At 46.9% G+C, this 16,183-nt stretch overlaps 1 protein-coding gene across 2 annotated transcripts; it reads right to left on the reverse strand.

Moving 5' to 3' along the window:
* Window positions 1-678: 678 nt before the first annotated feature.
* Window positions 679-15,571, reverse strand: CEACAM1 (CEA cell adhesion molecule 1). 2 transcript variants are annotated; one of them, XM_036232376.1, is made up of 8 exons: window positions 15,170-15,571; window positions 13,894-14,253; window positions 10,048-10,326; window positions 9,390-9,644; window positions 3,972-4,098; window positions 3,198-3,250; window positions 2,567-2,598; window positions 679-1,497 (listed from the first exon to the last, which is right to left on the reverse strand). In XM_036232376.1, exons 1-8 carry the CDS (start codon window positions 15,243-15,245, stop codon window positions 1,378-1,380), a joined length of 1,302 nt encoding a protein of 433 aa, XP_036088269.1. In that variant the 5' UTR covers window positions 15,246-15,571; the 3' UTR covers window positions 679-1,377. The 2 variants fall into 2 exon arrangements, with proteins under 2 accessions (XP_036088269.1, XP_015985389.2); XM_016129903.2 differs by having other exon boundaries at window positions 3,972-4,113; window positions 15,170-15,569.
* Between the last annotated feature and the right edge of the window lie 612 nt (window positions 15,572-16,183).

Raw genomic sequence — 16,183 nt, forward strand, 5'->3', positions numbered from 1 at the left:
TTTCAGAGTCTGTTCAAGAAGCCGAGGGCGCAGTCATAATCCTCCCACGTCCCACGGAGCGTCAGCACCAGTGCAACCTTCTAGTTGTAAACAGTGTCAACAGTGTGAGTGACAGTGTTCCCTTCAGGCTGCCCACTTCTCAAGGACCAACACATCTTAGCGGAGGCTAAGATTTCCTGAGCAAGCGCGTGCGGCGGAACACGCAAGGCAGAAACGTGGGACACAGTGGGGTTGATGATTGGCCCAAGATGCCTGGAAACTGAATTCCATCCACTTCTAGCCGTGAATGAGAACTGCTGCTGCTGCTTTCCTGTTCAGATCCCCTGACACGAAAGAAAGCCTTGAGGGGTCTTAGTGGCTTCTTTCACCTAAGGCCCTCAGATTGGTTTACACCGCTAAGCTAAGTAAAAATAATTCCTTTCACATACAGAAGGAGTTACAAAAATTACAATGGTGGAACGTCTCAGAGAAACAGGAAAAAACCCAAGTTCTCCAAATTGTTCATTCTTTAATAATATTTAAATAATCTCTGAAGGTTAGCACTCTGATTTCTTTCTGAAAATTCCTAGCAGATTGTCTCTGTTGGGAGCTGACTGCCCCCTAAAGCCATAGCCCCGTCACTCCGCAGGCAGTTAGTTCCTTGAACAGAGCCCATCGAGTTATTAAGACATACGTGCATTTTTTTTTTTTTTACATTTTCTATTGGGAATCACCTATAGTTTTCCTAGTTGCTCCTAGTAGGTTCTCTGAAGACAGGCTTGCCAAAGAGCTTAGGTGATAGTCTAGCCAAGCAGCAAGGTGTTTAGGCTCCGGTCCTACACGTAGACGACCTGACAGTGGACAAAGGTGTTGAATTTTCCAGTTCACAACGGGTTATATATTTGTTTTCCTGTGTGTAGCAGGTTCACACTGGGCTTTGGAGAGACAGGAGCAGCTGTTATTTTTTCTCTCTTCTTTTCTGGCACATGCATTTCAAAAGATAAAGACATAACTCTCAGGATTACAGCAAATTCAAGTCACACTTCGATAATGAGTGTGTTCCGAATAGGTAACTTTAGATCAAGTCCAGGTCAGGAAAGGGGGAGGGGTGGGAGTTTCTGGTAACTCTCTCAAGGTCTATTTGGCCAAATTTCAATGATAAGAAAGGCTGGGCTTCCTACAGACTCCCGGAGGTACCTTTTCATCTGTTGATTCTGAAGGGAGGAGCTAGACCAGGCAGCCTGGAGGGGCCTCACGAGGAGTGAAGGGAGGAGAGAGGCTTCTCCTCTCTGAGGGGGAGGGATGCCCTAGTGTCTCTCTGAGGGGAAAGGGATCCCCTAGTGATGGAGAAGAGAAGCTTGGGATCAGTCGGCAGTGCTGTGAGCAGGGCAGTTTGCATTACTTCTTTTTTACTTCTGAATAAACCGTTTCTGTGGCTGTTGGGGACAGGGAGGCTGAGGTTGGTCTCTTTGGTTCCTGGGCACTGAAGTTCAGTGAAGAATACTCAATTTCTTCCGTCTGAAAGGCATGAGCAGTGGTCAGTTAAATCAGTGTCATATAGGTCAGGTCCTCAACCTGTCTGGTGTGATTCGGCCACCACCTGCTCTCAACACTTTGAGACTTCTAGCTTTGGAGGTATTTTTTTAATTTTAATTTTTTGTATTTTACCCATTATCTCTACTTGCTGACATCCCGTTAATAATCATTAGAAGAGATAGATTATGATATTCATACAACGGAATATGAAGACACAGCAATGAGAATGAACAACTACAAATGCATACAACAAAATGGATGAATCTCACAAGACAATTTGAATGAAAGAAGCCAGACGCATTGAAGGATATGCTGTGTTTTTACATACAAGGATGTAAGAGCATAAACAGGAAAAACTAACCTAGTGCATAGGAATTCAAAATAGTGGTTAGTTACTTTTTGGAGGAAAGTAACTGGAGGGTTTCTCTAGGGGTGATGGTGGTGATGTTTTGTTTCTTGATTTCAGTGCTGTTTAACTGGGTATGTTCAACGTGTGAAAATTTATATCGTTACAATATACTTATGATTTAAGCACTTTTCAGTGTATGCGTGCGCTCCATTGACAAGTTAAGATGAGAGAAATTGGGTAAAATTATTATAAAGTGAAGGAATTAAGACCTCAGACCCATGGGAATGGACATTATCCTTTGGCAGTAAGAGCAGGGCCAGACTGAAGGTAGAGGAGGGAGGATGACCCAGTGCCTTCCCCATGCTGGGCATGGTGCTGGTGCTTTGCATTTGTGATCTCATTTAATTCCTTCAGTCTTTCTTGAAGTGGGCAGCACGCCCATTTTACAGATGACAAAGCTGAGGACCGAAGAAGTTAAGTTACTTGCCCAAGGTCGCAGAGCTACTAAGAGTCACAGGCAGGATTCATCCCAGAACAGGGAAAACTCCAGAGCCCATGGGACTAGTTAACTAAATATGTCTTTGTTACCACATTGAGGAACTGGGACCCAAACCAGATCTCACATTTGTGTCTTCAAGAGTAACCCATTCTACACGGAGCTATTTCCATGACAAAGTGAGCCAAGGAACTGGCTATGCTTACCTGGTTAGTCGAGTTGTCAGAATGTCTCTGACCTGGGGAAGAGAAAGAGTTACCTGTCCATGAAAATGCAGAGCTGACTTACGGCCTCAGAGGGCAGTGTTCTTGCGCTGCTGTGATCTAGAGCCGAAGCAGGTGGCCCATGACCACTTAAGAATTCCCTTCCCTCGGAGTGTTAGTGCCAGAGAGTGGACAGGAGTAGAACCACTGAGGGCCCAATCCACTTCTGAAGAATTTTTTCAGTTCACAAGGCCTTGATTTTTGCCCAGATGTGTTTCTCAGCAACAGGCGCCAGTGGCAAGGAGTGGCAATGAGGCCCGCAGCACCCAGATCACCATGAGACAGGGAGAATGCCCATGCCCGTCACCGAGGCAGGAGGGGAAGGGGGAAGGGTGAGGAGTGGCTCCTGGAAACATGGCCGTCTTTCTCAGGACTGCCGTCTTACTCGGCCTGGGCCAAGCAAGTCTCCCCTGGGGAACTTTTGTGGCTAGAAGGATGTGAGGACTTAAGGTTGGGAAATGGAGATCCCCTCTAAAAATTCAGAGGGGCGGGACTATTTGGGAATTCAGGATTCTCTGCGGGGGCAGGGTGCACGGTAGAATACACCAGCTCACTGGGTGACGGCTTTACTTACTGTGGTTGGAGGCTGAGGGTTTGTGCTCTGTGTGATCGCGCTGGTCACTTGCCCTAAATAAATATCAGACATTGTGACTGCTATTCCCAATCGCGGGATCTTTGTTCTTGAATTAGAAGGACATTGTCCCAGATAATTCCTTGGGGCTCCTCAGCATTTGTCTACACCAGGTTGGCCCTGCCTTGCCTCTCAGTGCCTCCTCTCCAGTGTGCCCGCCATCCCTCCTGGTGTGCACGCCTGTCCTGCTGCCCGATGTTCACACTTAAGTTCTCTCTTTAACAGCTCTGAGCCTACTTCTACCCCGACACCCTTCCCTTTTGTGCATAGATGCTGTTTATCTCACTTTATTTATTGCCCAAGAAGCCTCTGATTTCTGCTTTTTCTTAGGTTCTCTTCCTCTCTTATCTCTCCCTCCTCCTCCTCCTCCTCCTTTGGTTGATGGAGCTCACGACTTATTTTCTCTTGTTCTTCCTTTCATCTCTTCATTTGTTTTTCTTCTTGGACCCTGGTTTCCCTGAATGGGAGACCAAGGAACAAAATTGCATCTGTCTCCTCTAAACCAGATGGGGATAGGAATAACCATGTCCAAAAGAGAGTCAGGTACAGGAAGCTCGAAGACCAGGGAAGGAGAGGCCATAGGAATTAGTGCCAAGAAGCAGGGGTTTAGGAATGAGGAGGAGCAGATCCAGGCCCAGAGACAGAGGGAAGTTTCCCCTCTCCCAAGCATGGCGCTTAGCCTTGCAGGAAGCTGCACAGGAGGAAAGGCCATCATACCCTCCAGTCTTTCTGCTGTACAGAAAGTATGCCAGGGCTGCTATCAGAGCCACCCCGGCCAGGACTCCAATCACGATGCCAATGATAGCCCCTTCTGAGAGGCCAGGACTCCCTGCTGTTGAGTCATCTTCTGTTGAGTCATCTGTTGTGGATAGAAAAGGGAAGAATAAATGAAGGTGATATTATTTTTACAGTGGGGGTGGCCTGGGGAACAACTCTCAACATCGAGTGGTCTCTACTCGTTCCCCCAAGGCGTGCATTTTCTGTGGGATGGCTGCTGTGAGGCCATTATATCCTTGTCCTTTTTCACTCTCGCTGTATTTCTAGGTTGGTGGTTGGACTTGCCTCAGTTCCACCCTAGCCTTTCTGTACTCAGATCATTATGAAGCTTTGGAAATGTGAGAAAGGCTGATTGCTACTTTTGTATGTTATAACTTCCCACCGTTGTCATGGTTGCATCTTTTTCTGTGTACCAGGTGTGGCAGCCTTGAATACATGCCTCTTGAGGGTTTCTCCCTTGTGCTTGGGACTTAAGTGATGGGAGGTGGTGCATTTTGATATCACCACCTCCTCTGCACAGAGACCACACTTCCCACAGGCTCCAGCTAGGACGTGAAATAATCTTAATTCTGTGAGAAATGGTACTCCTCTGATGGGTGATGGATACCAGCTTTTGCCACTTCTATTCAAGCTCAAGGAGCCCCCATCAGCCTTGCTGGTACTCTCTTAGAACTGCACTGCAACCTTAAACTTCCTTCTCTTTCTCCTTCACAGCAATCAGATCTGCATTTTGGTCTGAGGACTCTCCCAGGCTCCTCCCACTCCCATCCCATCTTCCTTCCTAGACAGTTTTCCCAATAAATTTATCTTGTATGTCTCATCCCATCTTGGCTGCTCTCAGGGGATGAAAACTAACAAACTAGGCTTGAAACTTTTGCATGCAACTCCTTTTTATCCTTTCCCATATTTGGTCAGTAACCATGTCCCAATGATTTTTGTGTGTAATGCCCCCCTCCCAATTATAATACATTTTGCATCTGTTTTTTCTTTTTTCTTTTCATTGCTCTCACCTTTCAACTCAAAGTTAATGATTAATGTCAGTTACTGTTATGGGGTAGTTACTATGATGCCAGCCTCCGTGCTAAATACTTTACATACGCCTCATTTGATTCATGTAATAACCCTGTCAGATAGAGATTATTTCCATATTATGGACGAAAAAGCTGAGGCTTAGAGCCGTAAAAAATTTTCCCGAAGTCATATAACTGGTAAGAAGTGGATCTGGGATTTGACTCTAGAACCATCTGACTTCATAGTGGCTAATAATAGTGGTAATAATAGCAGCTAACTCTCATGGACCATTTCCTTTGTGTGTGGCATTTTGATTAGGGTTTAATTGATTATTACATTAAATATATAAAACTACACCATGAAGCAGGTACGCTTATTTCAATTTTCATTTGAGGAACATGATGTGTTAAGACTCTTGTGCAAGGGATTTGTCATTGTTAATGCTTACATTAAAAAGGAAGATCTCAAATCAGCAACCTAACTTTATAACATAAGGAACTAAAAAAAACAAAACAAAACAACAAATAGCTAGCAGAATAAAGGAAATAATAAAGGTTGGAGTGGAAATAAAAAAGATAGAGAATATAAAAACAATAAAGAAAATCAATGAAACCAAAAGTTAGTTCTTCAGAAAAGAAAAACAAACTTGACAAACCTTTAACTTGATTGACTAAGAAAAAAAGAGGATTTGAATGATCAAAATAGATAGGAAAGTGGGGAAATTATTCTCAATTCTACTGAAATTTTAAGAATTATAAGAGCACTGTAATAAGTGTTTGCTAATACACTGAATAATGTAATAAAATGAACAAATTCCTAGAAACATAAAACCACCATGGAATCACAAAAAAAATAGGAAATATTATAAGACTATAACTAGTAAGGAGAATGAATCAGTAAAAGCATTCAACAAAATACACCATTCTTTCATGATAAAAACACTCAAACTAGGAAAAGAAATAAACTATCCGAATACATCAAAGGCCGTATATGAAAAATCCACAGTTAACATCATTCTAAATGGTGAGAGACTGCAAGTTTTCCCTCTCAGATCAGGAACAAGACAAGGATACCTGCTTTTGCCACTTCTATTCAAGATATTATTGGATGTCCTTCTCAGAGCAATTAGTCAAGAAAAAGAAAGACAAGGCATCCAGATTGCAAAGAAGTAAAATGATCTTCGTTCACGGATGACATGAGTCACATGTAGAAAACACTAAAGATCCCACAAAAAAAACTGTTGGAAGTAGTAAACAAATTCAGCAAGGTTGCAGGATACTAAATCAACATGCAAAAATCAGTTGTTCTTCACTTGAAACTAATTTAAATAAATAAATTTTTAATTTAAAAATTTAGTTGTACTTCCGTACACTAACAATGAGCAATCTGAAAAGGAAATTTAGAATACAATTTTATTTACAACAGCATCAAAAAGAACACAATACTTAGGAATTAACTTAACCAAGGAGACTTGTACAGTGAAAAATTACAAAACATCGCTGAAAGAAATCAAAGACACAAATAAGTGGAAAGACATCCTGTGTTCATGGGTGGGAAGACTTGATTCTGTTGAGATGACAGTACTACCCAAAGTCCTATCAATTCCCAATGACGTTTTTTTGTAGAAATAGAAAAATCCAACCTAAAATTCAAATGAGATTTCAAGGGATCCCAAATATCCTGATTTTTGACAGAGGTGCCAAGAGCATTCAATGGGGGGAAAGGCAATCTTTTCAACAAATGCTGTTGGGAAAGCTGGATATACATGCAAAAGAATACAAAAAATTAACTCAAAATGGACTTAAATGTAAGACTTAAAAAAAAAAAAAGACCTAAATGTAAGAGTTAAAACTATAAAAGCTCTTAGTTGAAAGCAGGGTGAATTTTTCATGACTTTAGATTAGGCAGTGACTTCTTGGATATGAAACCCAAACCACAATCAGCAAAAGAAAAAATAGATTAGACTTCAGCTAAACTGAAAACTTTTGTGCATCAAAGGATACTTTTAACACAATGAAAAGATAACCTATAGAGTGGGAGAAAATATTTACAAATCATATGTCTGATAAGGGATTAATATCTAGAATATATAGAGAATTATAACTCAACAACAAAGAACCCAATAAAAAAAATGGGCTAGGGACTTAAACAGATATTTCTCTAAAGATGATAGATACATGACTGATAGGCACATGAAAATATGCTCAACATCACTAATTATTACAGAAATGCAAATTAAAACCTCAGTGAAATACTAGCTCACACCCAAGGGGATGGCTATCATATATTTTTAAAAAGCCCAAATGACAAGTGTTGGTAAGGTTGTGGTAAAATTGGAACTTCTGAGCATTGCTGGTGGGAATGAATGGAAAATGTTGCAGCCAATGTGGAAAATGGTATGGCAGTTTCTCAAAAAGCTGCAAAGATTACCATTTGATGCACTTCCACTGTCAATTCCACTTCTGGGTATGTATATACTCAAAAGAATTGAAAGCAAGGATTGAACACATATTTGTATACCTATGTACATGGCAGCATAATTCACAATAGCCAAAAGGTAGAAACAGCCCAGAAGTTCATGGTGAGATGAATGATAATCAAAATGCGATACATACGTACAAGAGAATGTTATTCATAAAGCCTCAAAAACGAATGAAATTATGATATATGCTACACATGGATGAACCTTGAAGAAATCATTTATGAAATAAGCCAGACACCAAAGGACAAATATCATACGATTCTACTTTTTCAAGGAATCTAGAATAGTCAAATTCATAGAGAGAGGAAGTAGAATGATGGTTACCAGGGGATAAGGTGGGGAGTGGGGAGTTATGTTTAATAGGTCAGAGATTTAGTATGATGAGATAAAAAAGTTCTGAAAATGCATAGTGGTGATGATTGTGCAAGCATTAATATGATTATACTAACACCATTGAACTGTATGCTTAAAAATGATTAAAATGGTAAACCTTTTGTATGTTTTACCATATAAAAATGGCTACAGCAGAAAAAAAAGAATCTTGTCAAAGTCACACAGTGATTGCTAGACGCAGAATAAGAAAATAAGGATATCTGAGTAGAGAAAGAACTCTTAACTCCTTTGCCATTATGTTTACTGTAATGGTCTCCTGATTTATAGTCTGCCCGCTGTGATATCTATGCATTTTGAACACCATCGGTAGAACGATCCTCCAGGAAGATGTAGGATGGGGTGAGGGGTCACTTACATGGCACATCCAGCCCAAGGGGTCACTTTCCTAGAGCTTTTGTGGCCTTCCACATGATCAGACCTCCTCTCTAGTATGGTAGCTTTACACAGAGAAGAGGAAGCATTTCCTTTTTGTTAAATGATTATTAGAGCATGAGAACGGTCCAGCCATGACCTTAGGACCTGGAGAAGTTCCCATCTAAAGGATTTCTTAATCTGACAGGACTTTCCCTCCTGGCCTGTGGACTGAATATCACAGAGAGGGAAATCTCCAGTGTAAAGTAGTCACAGTTTCAAAAGGCTGATACTCTCAGTCTTTTCTGTAAACTATAAACTTTTTGGCACTGCTCCTGCCCCATGAAGGGACTTCATAGAGGAATTTAGCTATTTGTCAAGTATGCACCAGCATTCACTGTTCTCCTTTGGTATATCATATAAGCTAGTGTCACATAGTGTTATAGGGCTGGTGACTTCAGAGCCAGGATACAGCTCAGAGGAGCCTGCCCCATGGCTCACTCTTTTCCCATTCCACGCAGCCTGGCTGAGGGAGGCTCTGGTGTCAGCTGGTGTTACAATTTTGCCAAGTGAGGACAGGCCACCCGTGCAGCTCCTACACAGGCCCCTGTTCCACCACAGATGGCCTCAGAGCAGAGTCAGTCACCAGGTGAGCCCAGAGCACAGCAGAGCGCAGAGGACTTGCTCACTCCTCCTTGGAGATGGTTTCGTACTTTTGTTTGGGGGAAAAAAAGAGGTGAACTTGATTCAAAGCCCTGTATTTTCCTTGTAGCACGTGGAGTAGGTAACAGGCAAGAGGTGACAGAGGAATGTGTTAGTGATAGAAGAAGCAACTTGACCTTGAGGACCCATGGCTTTTCCCCTCTGTGAAGCCTCCTCCACCACGTGGGGCTGAGAGAACCCCATCCTCACATTCCAGGCTGGACCCATATCTTCCATGAGAAATCAGAGAGCGAGGGGAGGAAAGAGTCTGTAGAGACGTCGGGAGAGGGTTCAAGGGAAGAATTTGTGATTTGCTTGTGTCCATGGCCACGGGATGGCAAATAACACCAAGGCTCTCTTTTGAAAACCAGAGAGATCTCCACCCTGAGCTGGTGCCAGTGGTCCAGGGAGCCACTTACCAGAGACTGTGATAGTTTGGACTGTGGTCCTATTGAGGCCAGTGACAGAGTTATGGACGAGGCAGGTGTAGGATCCACTGTCATTCACAGTGATGTTGGAGATAAAGAGCTCCTGTGTGGGCTGCTGGGGCCTCCCATTGATGAGCCAAGAATACTGTGCGGGCGGGTTAGAAGCTGCATGGCAGGAGAGGCTGAGGTTGGCCCCAGAACTGTAACGGGAGTTTGAGGGGGAAATGGTGGGGGTCTCCGGGCCATCTGGAACAAAGAGAACAAAGCCAATGTGATGTGATCAGAGAGAAGGGGAAGCTCATTGTCTCTACAGGGCCACACTGTCCCTCTGAGCTGGGTCACAGTATTATTTTAAAAAGTCCCAACCAAAACCCCCTGTGTTCACTGAGCCTGAGTCTGAAACATTAACCTGTTTCCTATGACAGGTGGTTGACCCCAAGCTTCTCAGTCAGGACCGGCCTGTCTCCTCCTAGTCTTGGCTCAAGGCTGGGACTGCCCAGATTTGCCTGGGACAGGAAGTCACGGCCAGCCTGGGTGCCTGTGGTGAGCGTCTGTGTACTTGGACTTGAGAGGGATGGATGTAGCCTGGCCTCTGTCAGTGTGGCTTTGGGTGGGCAGCCTGGGCCAGGTAGGAACAGAAGTTACTCACAGAGGACATTCAGGTAGAATGGGTCACTGCGGCTGGCACTCCCGGGGTTCCAGGTTACACACTCATAGGGTCCTGTGTCATTCCTTGTGACACGGAGTAAAGTGAGAGTCCTGTTGTCCTTGGACAGCTCCAGCTGAGCACTGTCCGAGATGTTCTGATGGTTGATCAACCACAGGTAGGTGGTGTTCTGAGTCTCAGGTTCACACGTTAACATTACAGCATCCTTGTTCTCCACAGGGTCAGAGTTGTTGCTTGTGATGTTGGGTGTTGGTAGCACCGCTGTGAAGATAACAGAGAGAACAGTGCCCTGTGTGGGACCTTTGATTCCTCCCAAGGCATCTTCAATCAGAGTTAGACTGGCATCTCTCACCTCTCAGCTTGCCTAAGTTCTTCAATGAATAAGGCAGGTCTGCGTATCACATGACAAATGAATGAGGATCTCAGCGCTGAGAGAACCCAAGGCCAGCAGCCCTATGTCTGGGAGAAGGCACAGACTTTCTCAAGTATCCATTAGGTATCAGGGTTTGATCATGGAAATACACTGGACTGGGAGTCTGAGACCACTCGGCACCTGTCTGAGCAACTTGGGGTACTTAGCTGGACTGTGTGGGTGCTGAGTCCTTTTGAGCTACACAGGCCTACGCTGCCTGGTCCAGGTGTGTTTTCACTGAAGCCTCGCTTTCCAGGTTACCCTAGCGATGTGCCTTCCCACTGTCCTTAAACCTTGAGAAGACTGTGTGGTTCGGCCTGGAACTGGGTGTTCGAGCAGAATAATACATGGGGAGACCAGAAGGAAGTCTGGCGGACAGTTCAGTTCTCAGGCTGCAGGGCTGTGAGGTAGAGGAGTCTGTCCTGGTGTTCAGTGGTGACTGACGAGGGACAGTGACCCCATAGATGGTAGAGCAGAGTCCAGGAATGATTTAGAAGAGAGTGAGGGGACGGCTGGGGCTGGCTGGCTTTGGAGCAGAACCACGCTCTCTGCTCTTGGTCATTAATGTGCCTGTCCCACTGCAGAGGGCGGTGAGGACCACGGAGATCCTTCCTGAAATACATGTAGATATTTTCTGATGCAGTTGCGGTGACCAGTGGAAAGTGGATTGGATACTGGCCCCCTTAGACCACCTGCATTTCCCAGTATTAGACAGATATTTGAGAAATTAAATTGTGAAAGAAGATGTGAAAATCATTATTAATGCTACCAAGAGCTAAGACCCATTTCTGGAGGACTCTCTCTCTAGAGAGCTCTGAAGGTCGCAGACCAGTTCTGCAGCCCATCCAGGGTCACACTGTGATCAAGGAAGATGCCACATTGGGTTTGAAAGCAGTGACTCCCTGGGGAGAGAGAGAGTGCAAACCTGTTACGAGGACAGGAGTGATGGAGGGGAAGTCTATGTGTGTCTGCTGGATAAAGGGAGGCATGATACTGAATTAGAAATGATATGTGTTATGTTAGTAGTTTTAGGAAGCAGGTCCCTGTCACCGGTTTTAGGGGCAGTCAGACAAATGGGGAACAGCCCTTACTTGGGCTAGTGGTCCTTACTTTTTCTCTAACTCAGGAGATAGAACTAGAGTTTGATCTTGGGCAGCATCTGAGTGTAAGGGTATTGGCTACTGATCTCACTGAGGGGAGTCCCCTCCCATGGTAAAATTGTCACTGTGAAGACACAGGGGTGTGAAATAGTGAAAAAATCCATCATACAGCACAGGGTCAACAGTCCCACCGAGGGAAATTCTTGGGAGCCACTGGGAGGAACAGGAGCCTCCCCAGGACAAGGATGTGAGTCACAGGTCGGGGTGAAGTGAGCCTGAGAGCTTTCGAGGACCGAGACCTGTCCCTTTTGCATTGGACTCCATGGCTGAGTCATGTAGAGAGCAGATCAAGAGGTCCCAGTCCCTGTCATGTGGCCTGTTCCTCTTGTTGGCATCGGGGAGGGAGGGAGCCCTGGATGGGGCACAGTGGAGGCTCGTTCTCCTGGTGACCTGGGACACTGGCTCATGATGGAGCCCGGGGCTGCTGCTCTGGCTGACTTCTGTGTCCTTTCCTCTTGCCTGGGAGGGTGAGCCTGTCCACAAGGGTTAGTGGGAGAATCCAGGGAGGCTTCCAGGAGGAGGAAGCGGAATAGGACAGTGTGGCTGGAGTGAAGGAGGAGGCAGGTGAGGGACATGGGAGGAGCAGAGAGCCAGAACTGTCCATAGCAGTGAGTAGTGGGGGTTACAGGTGACTCAGAGACCCCATGGCTGCCCTAGTGCAGGACAAGCGAGGCCAGGAAAACCTTCCCTCGGCCGAGCAGCCCCACAGTCACCATGAGAATGGCTACTAGCGGGGCTTAGGGACAGGTGGTCAGAGGGATAGAACGTGGGTCTCAGCCTCTGGAGGGACAGGGCACTGGGGTAGCAAAACCTCTTAGGACTCTGCAACCAGGTTCCAGTCTCTGCAGAGATTATGAATCATTCACTCATTCATTCATTTCACTCATGCATTCCCCATAATTCCTTTCTCCTTCATCAGAACCCTTGAGTGTTTGTTACATGTTGGGCCCTGAGCTGGTTGCAGGTGTGGAGTGGGGAGTGAGAGGGAAAGTCCTTTCCTTTATATCCAGTGGGAGTGACACCAACACTTCAGGAAACAGTGATTTCGAGTCCAGTGCAGGGAGGTGCGGATGGGCCACCTGAGGTGTCCCCAGCACTGATTCTCATTGTTATTACAGATAATTTGGTTCTAGAATAAGAAATAGATTAATTTTCATTTCCTTTCACTCCCCAGACCAGAATCTCTCCCTCTGAACTGGGGAAGCCTGACAAGAAAGGACGTGAACCCCTCCTGGTTTCATGCATGGCCTGAGGCTGGAGGAGAGGACAGGGCTACGTTTGCAGAAAGATCTCAGCATGACTCAGATGGGCCAGTCATGGTCTGTGTGATTGGTTCAGTGACTGTAACCCCCATAACTCAGTCTCCACTGAATAAAACAGGATGAATGGTAAATGGTCTCAGACTTGCCACGTTACCTGCGAGTTAACCATAAATCTTTCACCATTCCCTGATGGGAGCTTTGAATAGAGGAGCTGCCCACGTTACCAGCATGTGGTATCGATGAGTTCATAAGAGGGGCTCCCCGGGCTGAGCCCTGGGGGATGAGGACGTGCCAGGAGCCTCTGTCCCTCCCTAGGGATGCTGACTTTCCTCTGGCATCTCCGAAGTCCCCCAGGGCAGTCGGTTAATAGCCCAGGGACCTTGTCCATCTGTGCTCTCCACCCAAACTCTCAGGTGAAGGACCAAGCTCTGCATCTGTCTAGATGTGGCTCTTGGGCTGAGTCCTGGCTGGTGACCAGTTCAGATGACCATGTGACTCAGGCTTTAGGGAAATCCTGGCTCCCACTCAGCCCTGCTCAGGATGCCAAACCCAACCTGACACAGGCTCCCTGGGGCCCCTGGAGTCAGGAGCCCTGGGACAGGGGTTTGGGGAGGGGCTGCCTGGGGTGAGCCTCTCTGCGTGGATCCCAGGGGGCCTCTCAGGCCAAGCCATGACCAAGCCCTGCAGGGTCTTTCTCAGGGTCATGGTCATGGGAGGGGCTCAGGGCTGGACTGAGACTGGTCTCCCTCTGCTGAGCTGCTCCCATCAGACTGGTCCTTCCCCCTGCGGTGAATGTCTGCAGGGGCTGGAATCTGGGAAGGGAGCTCTGATCCTAGGAAGTGTGTCTCCACTGTGTGTGTCCCGCACTCAGTGCTCAACCCCCAGCGTGGGACGCAATGCAGGGGAGATGGAGGCAGAGTCCAGGGCTGCCGATCCTGTGTGTGTGAAGTAAAATTCCCCACCCGACACCCAGAGGACAAAGAACAACACTCACGGTATACGCTGAGCTGTCCAGTTACTTGTTCATTCAGCAAATTTTTCTTTATGGCTTGTAGAGTGTAGTATCCTGTGTCCCCTAGGGTGACATTCTGGAGCAGCAGGGATCCATTGTGGTATATTGTCTCTCGACCACTGTATGCAGGCCCTGGGACATTTGTTTGATTCTCTATTACATATGATGCAATTTGACGGTTGCTGTCCACACTTGCTCCTTTGTACCAGGAATAGCCTACAAGATCCACAGGCAGATTGTGGACAAGGAGAAGCACATCCTTCCCTTCGGCAGCATTGGATGGCAGTATTTCAAGAGTGAGTTGGGCAGTGGTGAGCGGGTACCAGGAGGTTAAGAGTGAGACTAGGAGGGAAGAGAGAAGTTGGTTACTATTTGGATCCATGCGTTTGGATGGAAAGATGAGGCTCTGGTGTGTGAGCAGGTCTCTTCATCTTTCGGCCTTGGCATGAATGTGAGTGTGTGTGTGCTTGTGAGGGTGCATGTGTCTCCTATGGTCAAGGTCAGCAGCATGGCCACCATTATTACTTGAGCACCTCTGAACTTGGTATTTCCTCTGTTTCTAAAACTCTTCCCCAGGTGTCTGCCTGGTTCATCCCTTCACTGCTCTCAGACCCCTGCTACATCTCAGGTGTGTCCTTGGGAGACACCTTCCCTGACCACCTCCTCTGATGTCTCTCCATCTTCACTTTCTCACCTTTTTCTGCCCTGTTGCCTTCATGGCACCTGTCGGTACCTGACATCACATCTAGATCTTTTGTTGTCTGTCTCCTCCCCATGGAATGTGAGCTCCATGCAAGCAGGAGCTCATCTGATCTCATTGCAGCCCCAGTGCCTGCAACAGGCTGCAAACAGCTGTGGGAGAATGAACGCGTGTTTCCAGGGCCCTCCACCTCCTGGCGTGTATCTGCCCCTTTCTGGGGCTGGTAGCAAGGACAATGTGTAGAGCCCCTGGTTAAGCTTTCCCTGGTGTCGCCCTGACATAAATTGTTAATATTACCACAAGTTTTCTGAAATTACTGCTCAGCAATGAATAACTTGGCAAGCCTACCCTAACTGAGGTTTTCCTACCCCTCACCACGTCCAGCTCCTGAGATTTTCCTGTTGCTGGTCCCCTCCCCCTTCCTGCTCTCTTCTATGCCCTCTCTTCAGATCCAAACAGAAGCCTGGTGTCCCCTCTCAGCCCTGTCCTCACCAAGAGACCCCAGACAGTCTCTGTCTCCCAGCCTCCTGTCAACCCCCAGAAATCACCCCCTCTCACCTGCCAGCAGGAGCCCCTGCCAGGGGGTGCGCTCTCTGTGGTTAGGTCTGGAGGGGAGCTCCATGGTGTCTGTCATCTGCTCTTCTCTTTCTCTGCAAGAGCTTGGGCTCCAGGAACGCTCTCAGGCACCACTGTCTGGCTGTGTCGGATTCGCTGTCCTTCCCAGTGCGTTGAGCGTTCTCCTGGGGTAGGAGCCGTTCACCGGTCACGTGGGCGGGGGCGGGGTTTCTGTGAAGGACCCTCCCTCTTCCTTCCCTCATTCCTTCCTCCCCTGTTTCTTCCTTTTCGTTTACCGTCCATCTACATTTCTGCCCCCTGAGAACTGCTGAGGCCTCTGCCTTCTTCAGCAGTGATTCTCCACACATGTGGACACACTCACGCACGCGCACGCACACCCACACACCCAAGTCTGGGACCTCGGGGCGGAGGCATTCCCCACAGCTGCATGTTGGGTGCAGGGTAGCCTTGCTCTTAGGATTCTCTTATGCTTTCTGGTATTTCCCTTCAGAGCAAGAGCCCTAGCGGTGACATCGGGAACTCTTGTCACAGGGATGTCACCCCCGCTGTGCATTGGATTGCCTGTGGAACTTCAGATTGTGAGTGCCCAGTTGACACCTTAGAAATACTGCTTCAGCAGGTACCCAGCTAACTAGGATGACTGGCCATGCTGAGATGCAGGACATGAGGGTGGGGCAGCCCCTCCCCCTCTCCCTTGCACAGAGAGGGTGGGCAGATCCTGCTAAAATGCAGATTCTGACTCTGGTGTGTGGTAGACTCCAGACTCTGCATCTAACAAGCTCTTAGGCGTTGCCGATCTTACCAGCCTGCGGGGCACACTTTTAATAGCAAGGTTGATGGGATCCCTTCCCCTCCGAGGAAGACCCACTTACTCCAGCACTTCCCTCTGCAGTGTTCTGGTCTTAGGTCTGTCAGCACCACACAACCCCAGAGGTCCCCAAACCTAAGGATTATTTCTGTTTGTGGCACAGAAACCCAGCTGGGCACTGGGGTCTC

Source organism: Rousettus aegyptiacus, unplaced genomic scaffold (genome assembly GCF_014176215.1).
Source record: "Rousettus aegyptiacus isolate mRouAeg1 unplaced genomic scaffold, mRouAeg1.p scaffold_m13_p_14, whole genome shotgun sequence".
Lineage (NCBI taxonomy): Eukaryota > Metazoa > Chordata > Mammalia > Chiroptera > Pteropodidae > Rousettus > Rousettus aegyptiacus.

Excerpts from the sequence above, each read along its gene's own strand:
- CEACAM1 (XM_016129903.2), bottom strand. The coding sequence starts at position 15,245 with ATGACAGACACCATGGAGCTCCCCTCCAGACCTAACCACAGAGAGCGC. Across the intron at positions 14,254-15,169 it reads GCAGGGGCTCCTGCTGGCAG|TCTCACTCTTAACCTCCTGG; the intron begins GTGAGAGGGGGT and ends CTTCCCTCCTAG. Across the intron at positions 2,599-3,197 it reads ACCCTCAGCCTCCAACCACA|GTCAGAGACATTCTGACAAC; the intron begins GTAAGTAAAGCC and ends TCTCTTCCCCAG.